The sequence below is a fragment of the Cucumis melo genome, chromosome 7 (assembly GCF_025177605.1).
Source record: "Cucumis melo cultivar AY chromosome 7, USDA_Cmelo_AY_1.0, whole genome shotgun sequence".
Classification (NCBI taxonomy): domain Eukaryota; kingdom Viridiplantae; phylum Streptophyta; class Magnoliopsida; order Cucurbitales; family Cucurbitaceae; genus Cucumis; species Cucumis melo.
The window spans coordinates 27,706,261-27,720,664 of NC_066863.1; the positions used below are offsets into that span (position 1 = coordinate 27,706,261).

The 14,404-nt window shown below is 33.7% G+C and overlaps 3 protein-coding genes across 19 annotated transcripts; 1 reads left to right on the forward strand and 2 right to left on the reverse strand.

Moving 5' to 3' along the window:
- Positions 1-2,256: 2,256 nt before the first annotated feature.
- On the reverse strand, positions 2,257-5,103 carry LOC103494592 (pentatricopeptide repeat-containing protein At4g37170). 6 transcript variants are annotated; one of them, XM_008455836.3, is made up of 3 exons: positions 4,800-5,103; positions 4,582-4,674; positions 2,257-4,458 (listed from the first exon to the last, which is right to left on the reverse strand). In XM_008455836.3, the coding sequence occupies exon 3, from the start codon at positions 4,346-4,348 to the stop codon at positions 2,288-2,290; it is 2,061 nt and encodes a 686-aa protein (XP_008454058.2). In that variant the 5' UTR covers positions 4,349-4,458; positions 4,582-4,674; positions 4,800-5,103; the 3' UTR covers positions 2,257-2,287. The 6 variants fall into 6 exon arrangements, with proteins under 6 accessions (XP_008454058.2, XP_016901557.2, XP_050943306.1 ...); XM_017046068.2 differs by having other exon boundaries at positions 4,544-4,674; XM_051087349.1 differs by having other exon boundaries at positions 4,786-5,103.
- A 434-nt stretch (positions 5,104-5,537) lies between these two features.
- Positions 5,538-6,353, forward strand: LOC103494884 (putative CCR4-associated factor 1 homolog 8). The gene has a single exon (XM_008456264.2). The coding sequence runs from the start codon at positions 5,538-5,540 to the stop codon at positions 6,351-6,353; it is 816 nt and encodes a 271-aa protein (XP_008454486.2).
- Positions 6,354-8,706: 2,353 nt separating this feature from the next.
- On the reverse strand, positions 8,707-12,808 carry LOC103494593 (protein IQ-DOMAIN 14). 12 transcript variants are annotated; one of them, XM_051087355.1, is made up of 7 exons: positions 12,209-12,808; positions 11,718-11,817; positions 11,321-11,406; positions 10,575-11,105; positions 10,173-10,391; positions 9,609-9,746; positions 8,707-9,525 (listed from the first exon to the last, which is right to left on the reverse strand). In XM_051087355.1, exons 3-7 carry the CDS (start codon positions 11,381-11,383, stop codon positions 8,827-8,829), a joined length of 1,650 nt encoding a protein of 549 aa, XP_050943312.1. In that variant the 5' UTR covers positions 11,384-11,406; positions 11,718-11,817; positions 12,209-12,808; the 3' UTR covers positions 8,707-8,826. The 12 variants fall into 12 exon arrangements, with proteins under 12 accessions (XP_050943312.1, XP_050943308.1, XP_050943310.1 ...); XM_051087351.1 differs by having other exon boundaries at positions 10,575-11,108; positions 11,642-11,817; positions 12,196-12,807; XM_051087353.1 differs by having other exon boundaries at positions 10,575-11,108; positions 11,615-11,817; positions 12,196-12,807.
- Between the last annotated feature and the right edge of the window lie 1,596 nt (positions 12,809-14,404).

Consider the following 14,404-nt stretch of genomic DNA (forward strand, 5'->3'; position numbering starts at 1 on the left):
GGATGTTCGGTGGTTATCGTTTTTGTATATTTTCAATCATGGGAAGATCTATCCATAATCGTTCTACGATAGTAACAACATTAAAGACCATTTTTAGCCCTAGTGTTACTGTGTTTTCATAAATCTTTGTTGCTTCATTGTTGGACTTAAGGCAAGAAGGATGTTTTCTCTTAATTTGTAATATAATTGAGGTTCTCATTTGCTTGCTTTATGTATTATCTTGAACCATTCATCCAAATTCTCTACAGATGAATCAGAGTATCATTTCACTCATCCGAGCAATTGGATGTTTGCAACTTGGTCCAGAAATGCACATTGTCGTGTGCTCTAACACGAGCATTTCAACCCTTAATGTGATGCCAATTAATTGACTTGTCTCTGCTTTAGGAAAGCTAAATGCACATTTCTAGTCATTCTGTAACATGTCCTAAGCTCTCACAGTTACTAACTTCACTCTTGGTAAAATTTTCAAAAGCTTATCCTATCGCAAAAGAGGGTGCAAAATTTAGGATATCAATTACTAAATCCTAAAATCTCTTCCAGCATCATTTTCCTCTTTTCTCATATTTTTCCTTGCAAGTCCCTTCACTCAATCAATTTCTTTTTAGTTCAACAACGAATAAAAGTGGACATTGAAATTTCCAAGTTTTTGATTAGGGATATAATCTTCGACAATTTGTTGGATTAGTTCAATATATCTTTTGCTTTGAACATTCTTTTAATAGAAAAGTTGATTGTATTATTAAAAACGGAAAGAAAACAAAGAAAGAAACAACGGTTAATTCACAATAATACAAATATCTTTTCTATCTTTTAATAAACATTTCTTCCAAAATGCAATATTGTCTTTTACATTTTATAAATATTTCAAACAACAACTAAAATAAAGACATTTATATATTATAATTCTAGATTCAAATTGAGTGTAGGTGTTTTGTAAGGAGGTAGCATTAGAGTCTCAATTTCTTTTGCTTTAGATCATAGTTCACCGTTTTCAAAACGTTTGGAGATAAAGAAGTAGAACAGTGAACTTCAAGCAGTCAGTAGAAGTGCAATTCGAAAACCTTTCGATATGAACAGTAAATAAGATATAAAATTGATCTTTTTAGTAATGTGAAATTTTAGATAGAAAAATATGAAACAGCTCCACTCCTCTGGACCCTTAGAAACATTATTTACGAGGTTGCAAATATAATTATTTATATATATATATAGTAATTGAGAGGGTAGAGCCATGGAGGATAGGGAAGAAAAAAGCTGTCCCTATTCTCAACTGTCAGAAAGCGCTATGGATGTGGGAATTGAGATAATGTTATTATTCTCTTTGCCCATAAAATCTAGAACATTGTTTTTTCTATTTTAATCTTTCTTATGGTGACACTTGTATAGTATCTTATTATGTAAAAGTCACTTATGGTCAGGAAAGAGTACAGTTCAGTTATATAGTTTTTATATTATCAACCTCAAACATTAAAAGATTTTAAAACTTACTTTCTTGATTTCTTAATGATTCAATCTCTAAACCACTACTAAAAGAAAGCCTACACAGCAGTCCTTGTAATATTATGTTTGTAATAATTTTGTGTGAAACAACTTATTTTCTAATAGTTTCAAATATACAACTTATTCAAATAAAAAAGATTTTAAAATAGAGATTAGTGTACAATACATTTTAGGAAAATTTTCAAGAATAATAAAAAATACAAACTATTTTCATTTTACGGAAAAAACACAATTAAAAGACAAAAACTCATTACACCCGATTTTACCATAAAGTGTAAATAGTTTATCCATTTTATCTTTTTTTTTTTTTTTTTTTTTTTTTTGACAATTCTGCTAGATTTTAATAATGTTTTCTTTCTTTCTTTCTTTCTCTTTCTCCACATCCTTTTAACACATATTTTAGTGTACCAATATGTATATGTATACACTTTAGAATGCACACTTTGATCGGTGGATATTAAAATTGGATGTATTCTTAATTCTTCCTCTAAGTTTCTATTAAATAATCATGTTGTACAAGCCTATGGTCAACCAATTAAATGAGTTTACATGATGGGTATGAAAAAACTTAAAAACTTGACTAAATTGGAAATGAGTCAAAATATTAGGAACGACACTATATACCAAGTATAAAGGTGATTTGGAAATTAGAGAGTATCAATCTACAAGTAAAATTGTTTGGAACCTAGAGGTCAAAACTAACTTCAATTCTTATGTTAGTAAATATGATTTATTTTCAACTTGACCAAGGTATAAACAAATCCCAACCTATCATTTACAACAATCACCAATAATCCTTACATGAACAACTACCACCTTCAAAACAATGAAATCTATTTGAATCTCGCACAATAATTTTCCTCCCAGTGATATTAGAAATAAATTTAATTGCATTATGACAATCTACACAAGTTCTAAGATTCTTGAAAACTTTAATTGGAGTACCTGAGGGGGTTGAAATTATTCCAAATGCAGCTGCAAGTTTCTCACTATGGTAAGAAAGGTTCTCTTCTTTCTGTTCCAATTCCACATCATGTAACACAAAGTTCGTATCAGGTACATAACCAACTTCTTTCATTCTTTTTGAGAGCTCGCTCAAATACTCGAGTATTTCCTTTGATTTTGGATGTGAGTTGTCTCCGACGGTAAACACGTGAACCTCTCTCTTGATCTCTATCCAACTCAACCCAGGCTCCTTCACTATTCCCCTATTATTCATAGTCTCTCTCATATTTGCTTCTTCAGCCCACATACCTGCACTGGCATACATATTGGCTAGAGTAACATAAGTGGTTGGATTCTCAGGCTCTATTTCAAATAATGATTTTGCTGCTCTTTCGGCTAGTTCAAGGTTTCCATGTATTCTACAACCACCAAGTAAAGCAGACCATATATACTTATCTGGCTTCATTGGCATTTTGTTAATTATGCTCTCGGCTTCTGTAAACCGACCAGCACGAGCCAATAAGTCGATTATACAAGCATAGTGATCAGTGGTATGAGTTAATCCATGCTTTTCCTTGATGGAGTGGAAATACTCAAGTCCCTTAACAACTAACCCAGCATGAGTACAAGCAGACAAAACTCCAACAAAAGCAACATCATCAGGCTTTGTGCCTGATTTAAGTAGCAATTCAAAGAAATGGAGGGCCTTGTCGTGTTGACCGTGTTGAGCGTAACCAACAAGTAGTGAAGTCCACGAAAACAAATCGGGTTGGGGCAATGTTTCGAATACACTCTTGGCATTCTCAATGTCACCACACTTTGAATACATATGAACTAGAGCGCTTGCCGCAGATGAAGATGAGTTGAATCCTACACGCATCATGTAGGAGTGAATTTGCTTACCTAAATCCTCAGCTGCAAGATCAGCACAAGCATTCAAGACACCAGCAACTGTGAAATCATTTGGCTTGATATTTGAATTCATCAAGTGTCTAAATAAAGCAAATCCCTCTTCTCTCCTCTCATTTTCGAAGTAAGTATTGATCATTGCTGTCCATGAAACAACATCTTTTTCCTCCATCTTGTCAAAAATGTATCTAGCTTCCTCTATACTTCCGCATTTCCCATACATATCCAATAGGGAGCACCAAACAACCTCATCTGTATCCAACCCCACTCTCATAATATGACCATGTATCTCCTTTCCCACGTGTAAACTTGGAATAGCTGCTGAAGCAGCAAGTGCACTAGATGTAGTCAACTTGTTGGATTCCGAGTTCTCATGCTTTTGCATCAATCTATACAACTCCAACGCCTCTTCAGGACGGTTACGTCGAACGCAACCAGATATAATTGCTATCCAAGAAAAGGTATCCCTCTCAGGCATTTTGTCAAACAAATTTCTTGCTTTTTCAAAATCCCCTCCTTTGACATACCCAGAAATCATGGTATTCCAAGAACACAAATCCCTACGAACCATTTCATCAAAGACTTTCTCGGCGTCCACCAGGCTCCCACATTTAGCATACATATCAAGCAAACGATTCGAAAGGAATAATCCAAGTGCGAACCCGGAGGCTTTGATGTGAGCATGGACTTTTTTACCCTCTTCAAGAGCTCGTTGTTTTAGACAAAATTCTACTAAAGTCGTGTATATTGAAGCATAGGGTTTCTCGATGTGATAGAGCAATTTAACCGCCTCTCTTAAACGACTTTGGCCACAGAGAGTGTCTATAGCTTCTTTGAATAGCTTGGCATCACAAAGACGGTTTATGTAGGCATCATTCCCATCAAACAAGATAGTTCTTTTCCCAATATGGATTTCAGAAGGAGTCGTTAAATCTCTAGTTAAGATTCTTCGAGACAAACGTGGAACAACTTTTAGGAGCAGAAATGTCATGATGAAAGCCAGAAAAGAGAAGAATGACTTCACTTCCTCTAGCTTGGAACAATTATAAAGTGAACATTTCGCCAGCGAAATATGTTCATCCTTTTCATATCTCCTTTATACTGCAACCAAAGAGATGAAAAACTTCATCACATAAACTCGTATCTAAATAAAAAATCATTTCAGTTCATCGATTCCCTGCTTCACCTAAATGAAAAACTGGAACTTCAAAAGAAAAAACCAACCAATCTTCGGGTTAGGGATTATTAAAAGGCCTTTTTTCTTGTTTGGGATTCCTCCACCAAAACCCATCATCCAAGAATCCCCTACCTTGAAATCTGATCAGTGGAAACATTAGGAAAGAGAAATTCTCAGATGGCATCGAACAAACGACACGAGGGATAAATTTTAGATTAAAAGACATAAGATGAAGAAAACAAAAGTCTCACATGAGAGACTTAACCTCTTTGCCATTGACTGTCAGCACTTGAATCTGAAACTCGACGCCGATTGAGGCCTTGTACTTAACATCATCAATCTCATTCCAACGGAATGGCAAGAGGAACTTCGATTTCCCGATAACAGAGTTGTCGTTCAAAACAAGGTTGAACATGGCCACCATGGTTGTGGTTGGACGCCATTGATGAAGAGGAAGAAGCTTGCAATGAGGAGGGAAGGGAAAGGAAGAAAGCGATTCTTTCAAAATTAATTTGATCAAAACCCTAAAAAAAGGATTTTAGCAGTTGATTCGGTTCGGTTCGACTTACAAAAAGAAAAAAAATGAAAAATATTATAACACTTCAAAAGATGCGTTTGGGAGGAAAAGAATCATGGAAGATAAGAGAGAAGAAGATAGAATTATTTGAGAATTAGGATAATTCTAATCTTCATTTATCATAATCCTTGGGCCAAACACGATTAGGTCTAATTTCCTAACCCTTTTTTCCCTAAAACCCCACTCCAAATATATTTTTATGCTACAAATCCAATAATATATTTTTGGTCCAATTAAAATAAAGAAATACTTAAGATAAAGTAGTTAATTAGTGGAATTTATTTTCCCTTTTCTCTTTTCCCTTTTCCTTAAGAAAACTCAATTCCTTTTCCTTTTACAAATCTCCATTCCAAAATTCTCTCTTTAAATATTTAGAGAACCCAACAATCATCAATCATCTCTCAACTTAAAAACCTTTGTTAAATCATGAGTTTCGTTCGACAAGTTTGGTATCATAATCTCACCCAAGAATTGGTCATTCTCAACGACCAACTTTTCAAGTTTCCAGTGATTGCGATGGACACTGAGTTCCCTGGCTTTCTCCGATCAACTCTGAGAGGTGCTCCCGAGGAACATTTCTACCAAGATTTGAAGTTCAATCTAAACCATTTGAAAATTCTTCAATTGGGTCTCACTCTGATGGATGAGAACGAGCATGTTGGGTTGTCTTGGGTGTTCACCTTTTCTGATTTTGATGAACAAACAGACTTCTCTAGTCCTACGTCAATCCAATATTTGAAGAACAAGAAAGGGTTTGAATTCAAGAAACAGAGGAAAGATGGAATTCCATCGGCTGAATTTCGACGTGCATTTCTGCCGATCTTTTCTAGCAATCGGATAACCAAATGGATCACATTTCATGGCATTTACGATGTTGCTTATTTGTTGAAGCTAATGATGATCAGAACCATGCCGGAGTCCATGGTGGAATTCGCCATCATAGCTCAACGTCACCTTGGTACAGTCAACGACCTCAAGCACATGATTCGCAATTGTGAATATTTAATGAACGGTGAACTTGGACTTAAGAGACTTGCCGAGTTACTCAATGTGAACGACACTATTTTCAACGGTGGTTCTGATAGTTTGCTGATAGCTTTGGCGTATGCAAAGATGAAGAAGACGCTCAAGTTTTCGTCGGAGATTACTGATGGATTTTTGTATGGTTTTCATTACAGAATTCGAGGATATAGAACCTTTTGCTATCTAATAACATATTACCCAAACTCATTACCTTTCTAAAAGTTTCAACAACCTAACAACCTAAGTATCATATTACCCAAACTCATTGTCTTTCCACAACTTTCATCCCAACCATCTTTCTGTTGTTTTGCTGATTTGCTACTCATTCCAAGTACATTGCTACTTCTCAACAACCCCCGATAAATAAGATGGTGAACTTGAATATACTAATGGATGAAATCGATCGATAATAGTAATTAGTGTACAAGCCGATCACTAAAAAGGGCCACCTCCTTAGCTTTGGATGCAATCACAGTGTGTTAGGATCTTAAGATTTTTTTATTATTAGATAGGAATTTCATTTGGTTTAATATGGGAGAGTGCAAAAACTCTTGAAAATCTATTGATATATAATGTTATCTTTGAGTATCATTCTTTTTTTCTTATGTTTTTTTAGTACTCTCTTTTTTTAGTTATACGTTAATTTTTAAATTCCATCCATTTATTATTTTTCTACTTTTTAGTTTCATCTTATCGAGAGCGACTCAATATATAATCGTGTTAAAAGAGTAGTTATTTTATAAGTTGAAATCTTAATAATATATAAAGAGTTTTGGTATAGTTTTAATATTTATTACGACAAAAATCAATTTATATCCTAGAATTTTGAGATTTGTATTTGCGTGAAAAATAATCGAGCTACATTTTTTGGAATAAGACTAAAAAATTAGTGGAACTCACATAATTTTCAAACTTGACTAGACTGATCATCAAATTGTTGTTGATGACTTTTCAGGAAAATAGATTGAATTAATGCATAGGGTGAAAAATAAAATCTTAGACCTTGAAATTGATAGTACAAACACAATTAAACGAGACTTTAATTTTTGTGTTTGAATATACAAACTAATATTCTAAGTTAAATATCTATATTCATTCTATCCATTTTTTTTATAGAAACTAAAACTAAGTAATTATTTAATTAAATGTAAGAGAATAATTAATATTGCAGAGATGAATTAAATTTAGTATTATTCGGTATGTTATTACATTAATGGTTTATTTAATTAGTTCTAATAAAAATAAAGGAATATTTTTATTATTAACATTTATTTAATTTAGTATTAAAACGGTAGTATAATGATGAACTAAATTTGAGATTATTACTCTGAAAAATTAATATTATTTATAAAACCATAGGAGAAGTGTTATAAATAGAAAAAAAAAACTATTTACAAAATATAGCAAAAATAAAAACTCCAATAAACCCTAGAAAATTTGATAGATTTTGTTATGTTTTGTAAATAGTTTGAATATTTTGTTATTCTTAAAAATGTCCCTTTAATGAATAATTATTTTATGCTTACGTTAAAATAAAAACAAATTTATTTTCTGAGAGAATATTTGAAAACATGGAATGTTATGATCACTATTTTATGATACATATCAATTGAGTAACGTTCCCTTTTATTCATTTATAATTATATCATATTTAAATTTTAAAATTATGTCATGTCATATTATCTTAGTAAATTATTTGAATGGTAATTAATTTTGTATTGATCAAGAAGGTGTTTGACCTACTAGCTAAAATTAATACATTTAAGTTAGTAAATCTGTGTTTGAAGTGTAGGGTTGTAAAATGTATCGAAAATTGTAAAAAATATATTAAGATGGAAAACCCTAAAGAAATTGTTTATGCCAACTAAAGAAATTGGTGGGCTAAATGATCCGTAACATAAATACTATTCTCAAAATTTCACGGTGATTCTCGAAACAATAAAAAAAGATCAATATCAAAACTAGAAAGGAGCCTATTTTTCTTTTCTTTTCTTTTTGTATTAACATTCAATAAATTCCTTGGACATTGGTGTAAAAAACAAAAACAAAAGAACAAAAAAGATCAAAATTCAAAATTCAAAACGCTTTTCTTTCTTAAGAACGTTGAAAAGTAAGGATTTTTTTTTTTTGATTTATTGATTTATAATTTTAAAAAGAAAAATAGTTGTTTGAAAATAGTTTATTTAATATTTATGGGACACCTTTGTGCATATATTTTGCTATAAATTATAGACATAATCCTTGAATTTTAAGCCTCAAGTATTTTTAAACAAAATTAATTAAAACCATAAATTTGAATAATATTTTTGTGGCTAAATGACTTAATTTTAGTTCCTATTTAGAAACCCCAATTTAGTAACTTATACATTAACAATTTTGAATTTAGTGCCTTACTATTGGGTAATTTTAAAACTTATGTGGCATAGATGTCTAAATAAAGGCTGAGTTGATCCAAACTTTTTAGAAATAACATTCAATTATCCATAAGAATAGGGGAAAAAAAAAAAAAAAGTGAAGTAGTCAAGTATAACATTAGAAAGCCCAAACCCAAAGCCAACAAACCCAAACCCAATTCCAAACCTTGAGTTTCTTATTACAAATCAGTATTTTTTGCAACACAAAACCATATAACATTAAATACACTCAAATTTTATCATTAGAAACACAGGAACAAGAAGATGGGTTAACTAAATCACACAAATCTGTTAAATGGTTTCCTTCTAACTCCAGTTGGTAGTGAAGCAAAGCTGAAGTTCCCGACCGATCGCAAAGATTGGTTGTCATCTAATGTTGCATGATCTTTCGGTGACGACATCAAACCTCTGTTTCTATACGATCCAACACTTTGCGTTGGAGGAAATGATTGTCTTCTGCTAGATGCGTCGCTCCTTGGCGTACCTGGAAATCTCTCCCTTGGGTTACTACGTGCTCGAACTTTTGCTTTGGCCGAAATTGTAGGAGTCATATAGTGTGGTGCCATATATGGAGGGCAGCTAACAAGGCTGTCATCATCCTTTAACCTCATGTCGAAAGGAGACAATGCTCGGCTGCCTCGTGATCTCGAATCGTTGGAGATGGTTGACCTTGCTGTTTGAGGGGTTCTCAATCGGAGTGGTGACCGAGCAGGCTTTGCATTTGAGAATGCTGTTGATTTTGTGGACTTTGGTGTGGGAGTATCCCTAACATCTAAGCCGAAATTCTGTCGTCTAATGTTGCTTGAAGGAGACCGTGGGCTTGACTTCTGCTCCGGCTGGGGAGTTAAAGGTCTTGGTAGAGGATGCTTTGGAGAACCTTCAGTAGGTAACTGACCTTCTAACCATTTCAACCACCTTGGAACTCCCATGGCGCAAGTATCCATTTGAGAATCTTGTCCCAATCTTGGAGTGGTTCTCTGCAAGTTTTGAGCAAGAATCACCATTTAAAATGCAACATATGAAACACAATTTCTACGATTGAATCTCAAAGGGCAATTACCTGGTGGGATTGGGAGTATGCATATGCCCTTGCACGTTCTCGTTTAATGGCTGCTTCTACCTTCCTCTGCAATCGGGCATCTTTTTCCTCCTTTGTTATTGAGCTTTCATCCCAGTCTTCATGGTTACCTCCCTCGGACTAAGCAGATGTTCACAAGCATAAGCATATTACAGACCAGAGATGGGCAAAACAATTCAGAAAACTCTTTCCGAACTCGGTACCATTAAAATGACACCCTCGATACTGTTTCCTCAAGTAAAAGAAAACTAAAAGTCGATAAAACAAACAGAAGAATAGGATAGAAGTTGAGTGTTCCATGTTAAAATCTCTTTCTTGTGTTCTGAGAAGCTAAATCTCTTTCTTGTTAACCTTTGAGAAAATGTCAAAAATGGATTATGGATCGACATAATAAGTTTGAGCATTTTATTTTTTAAAAAATTATTTACAAGTATAACTTTCACCATTTTATAATTTTAAAAATGAAAAGATATGAAACATAAGTAAGCTCTAGTGTATTCAATCATACCAGAGACGAGAAATTTCATAAGGAACTAGAACACGTACTGCATCAAAGGTACTGTGAGCTTCTTTATCATTGGGATGATCCTGGAGTTGCCTCTGGTTTTCCAGCATTTCAATTCGTCGTGATTGTATAGCTGATTGCACTCGAACCAAAAGTTGCATCTGTTTCTTAGCATTCAATGTCTGGCGTCTCACGTTATTCCCTCGTATAACACCTAGAAGCCGCACCTGACCCTTCAATGCTTTGAAGCTTTTCCTCGCCTGAGAAATTATAGCAGTTAATTGCAAATGTTGGAGATCAGACGCTACACTTGATCTTAGCTAAAAGGCCGAGAAAGGTATAATGTTGGAGATCAGATGCAGTCCCTTGATTTTGTGATTAATGGTTTCAATTTTTTTTTATAGCTTAAGCTGATCAACATACAAAGAAAAAACAAAGCTTACCACATAACCTCTGTAGGTTGCTTGGATCTTAGTAGCAGAAGAATGATGGTTCGTCACGGTTGGTTTTGGAATGTAGCTGACTTCCTCGCGATGATTCACAGCCGTTGGAATGGGGGTGACTTCCTCTTGAGGATCGACAATGGTTGGAATGTTCTTGACTTCCTTGTGATGATCGACAACTGTTGATGATGAGCAAGCTCGAGGAGGAGAAGCAACTCTAGGAGGAGGAACCTTGGGAGATGGTTCTTTGGCAGGAGCAGCTGTAGGAGGGGAAATCTTTGGAGATGGTTCTTTGGCAGGAGCAGCTCTAGGAGGAGAAGGAGCACGAGTGGGAGCTGGTTGAGAAGGTATATAGGGTGGTGTAGATGGCCGTTCAGGAGCCGGAGGCCGGAAAGCTACTATTTGCTGCTCCCTCTCAAAATCACTAAAGATTTTCTCGACACTGCTCGGCTTCCTAAAGATAGGAATGAAAGAAGTGGACTCTCCTTTCCCATCTCCTTTCCTTTCATTTCTGCTGTTATTCTCATGAACCTGCTATATTATCAAACAACAATGTTCACAGTCAAAAATGTAGAATTGTCCGTCTATTTTCATGCATATGTGATCAAAATCAATACTGAGAAAAAAAGAAACAGTTGAGCAAATAAAAGAAACTACATATATAACAATGTTCTTCGTCAATTCGTCATTGATAGTTACATCCATAAAAACATACTCGCAAAATAAGAAGTCAAGAAACAACTTGCCTCTCCTGACTGACAAGTGAAAAATCTCTTTATAACTGAAAACCAACTGCCTTTCTTTCCCATCTTCCTTGCATTAATTTATTTCCCTGAAAGAGAAGGAAAATGGAATCTTCAGCTTCATTGCAGCCATCTTTACGTTATAGAATAATTCTTCTATCTAATTGCTCGACAAACATCGAATACAAGTAAGAGCATACAAATTACACACCAAACTCCTACAAAGAACATAATTTTTCTCAGTGATTAGTAGCAAAACAAACCATAATGCATAAATCTATCAAGTTGATCACCAACCTAGAAAGTACAGACAAAAATCCCTACCAAACCCCAAAAATGGTTCGAAACGACAGGGCCAAGGAATTTATCCATTCCCTAGCCTCTCTAATCCATCTCGTACCTTCGTCGTTCAGAGGATCGTCTTGACGCTAAAGAGGACAACCGTTCTCACCCTGAGCTAGGTCACAACAACCTCTTTCTGAGGAGACAACCCTCTGACCCTGAAAAAGCAGGGGCAACTTACATCCTTTATTCAGATAACAACAAACACAAGTAAAAGCAAGAAACATAAACACCAAATTTGCTACCAAAAATAGAAACCATCTTACAGTAATTCAAAGCAAAGCAAAACAAAAACATAATTTACAAGAATTAGCAGCATCAAAGTCCACATCCAACACAGAACACATACAAAATTTAACCAGACCCCAATTTCCAAGAGAGAGAGAAGAGGAGAAGAGGAGAAGAGGAGAAGAGAGTAATCTGAACTTGTTAAACATCAACAACAGCAGAAAATAGAAGCAAAAGCAGGAAAAGATCTAAAAGGGAAAGCTAAAAACAGAGAGAGAAGAAGAAGAACAACAAGAAGTTAGAATTACCACTAGAACTGACCCAGTTGCCGAAAGTCCTCTGCAAATTCGTGCTCAAAAAGACCCGCAAAAAAAATTCGGATAAAACCCACAACAGTTGATCGAAGAACACAAACCACTAAAAACCCAAAAAAGTTCAACCAAAAACAACAGAGAAAAAAAACAGTACCCTCCAAAAAGCAGTACACAACGACCAAAAGGGAAAAAAGAAAAATCAGAGACAAGGGTTTTCTCCCTCCCTCCCTCCCTCTCTCTCTCTCTCTCTACTTGCAAGCTTCTCCCTCAGCTACATGCTGAATTGCTGAAAGAAATCTCTCATTAGAGCAACCCCTTTCTCTTTCTTCTCTCAATAAAATCTGGTTTTTTCTAAAAAACTGAAAAATGGGTTGCTTGCTCGTTGGAATTCTACTTTTGGGTTCAACTTTTTAGAGATATATATGTGTTCTTTGGGTTGGAAGTAGAAGAAGAGGAAGAGGAAGAGAGAGAAAAGGGAAAACTGGGTTGAGGGAAATTTGTGAGTAGAAATGGGAAAAGGGTGCCAAATTTCTTTATTGTTGAACCAACTTTAACTTTATAGTGGGTGTGGGGAAGAGGAGGAGAAATCAACAAAAACATCAAACGTGTTTCGCTGTGCTTAACGGTTGAATTAAGAAGATAATGGCATCCTATAAAGAATTGTGGACTCTTCTTCTTTCCTTCCTTTCTCTTTTGTTTTTATTGTCACTTTTTTCCCTCACAAAATATCTTTCTCTTTTATTTTATTTCCACCAAAAATATTTTTCTTTTTCTTGAAAATGATATTTTAGTTTCTCTGAGTTTGAAAATTTGTTTTTCTTAAATGATACATTAAATTTACCTTTCTTGTTTTTTAATCCATTAAGAGTATTCAAGTTTCTGCAATGTTTCTTTTCAAATTAAAATTAATTTTCATTTGTAGTAGAGTTAGATTTTAATTCAAAAAACTTAAAGTTGATTTGTAAAAGTAATTTTTTATTATCTCGGAAGAATAAAAGAACAAATAATTGAAGAGTATATTTATGTTTGTTGGGCAAAATATTTATCTTTTTTTAGATTATGTTTCTTCCTATCGGTTCTTTGATTTCTTTTACTCTTCTTTATTATATTTTAGTGCTATTTGTCAGTGTAGTTTGAACTATAAATTACACCACAAATATAAACATAACTCAATCGAGATAGTATCTGTATTATCAATCTCAAAAATCAAAATTTTGATTCATCTACTATGTGTGTATATATATAAACTAGAAATTAAACCATAAAACTACGGGGGAAAACCTTTAGAAAAGGGACCAACCTCGTTAACGATCTCAACTGCATAACGACGATGAGAACAAGGATGACATGATGGTGATGTAAACGATAATGGATAAGGATGAGAAAGATGGAAGAAGATTTTGATTCATTTAGAGCTCTATTCCGTTTGATGACCACTTTTACCACTCTCAGACACACCATTTTTACCTAACAGACTTCTTCGTTTTGCTATTTACTTGTTAGGAGTGTTTAAAAAAACTAAGTTAAGTTTTGTAAGGTAGTTTTCAAAAGCTTATTTTTGTTTGTGAAATTCTATTAGGAGTTTAAATGTTTAGTTAAGAAAAATGAAAACTATGTTTAATAAAAGAAGTAAAAAAAACAATCACCATTTTCAAGAACTAAATAATTGTCACTAGAAACTCTATTTTCCAAATCTTTAGCGTATCATCCATTCTAAAACTTCAAATTACTAAATAGACATAAACTCTAAATTTTAAAAGTCATCGTTTTTTTTTTGTGTATTCTAATCAGAAACAATCTCTTAAGAAACGAATAAGACACGAAATTGTAACCATTTAAATGGTCACTATAGCTTCAACTTATTTTTAATGTTTTCTTTTTTCATTCTACATTCGCCATTATTGACAAATGAATAATTCCATGGCACCTAGAAAATATATTTGCTTTTTAACTTTAAATGCCTTTTTTCCAAAGAGAAAATTTCAATGTTAGGTGAATCAATTAGTGTAGATTTTTCTTCTTCTTCTTCTTTTTGCTCTACTATGTGTACTTTTTTGTATTATTGATAAAGTTTATTATATTTATGTGTAGTATATGAAATATATTATCGTTATCGTTAAGAGTAAATTTAAATTAAGTACGCCATATTTCTTTTAAGATTAAAAGAAATAATCTTGTATTATCTTCGATTATTCTGTTGAAA

Excerpts from the sequence above, each read along its gene's own strand:
- LOC103494593 (XM_008455842.3), bottom strand. The coding sequence starts at position 11,383 with ATGGGAAAGAAAGGCAGTTGGTTTTCAGTTATAAAGAGATTTTTCACT. Across the intron at positions 11,109-11,320 it reads TCACTTGTCAGTCAGGAGAG|CAGGTTCATGAGAATAACAG; the intron begins GCAAGTTGTTTC and ends TTGATAATATAG. Across the intron at positions 9,526-9,608 it reads CATACTCCCAATCCCACCAG|AGAACCACTCCAAGATTGGG; the intron begins GTAATTGCCCTT and ends CAAAACTTGCAG.
- LOC103494884 (XM_008456264.2), top strand. The coding sequence starts at position 5,538 with ATGAGTTTCGTTCGACAAGTTTGGTATCATAATCTCACCCAAGAATTG.
- LOC103494592 (XM_008455837.3), bottom strand. The coding sequence starts at position 4,348 with ATGACATTTCTGCTCCTAAAAGTTGTTCCACGTTTGTCTCGAAGAATC.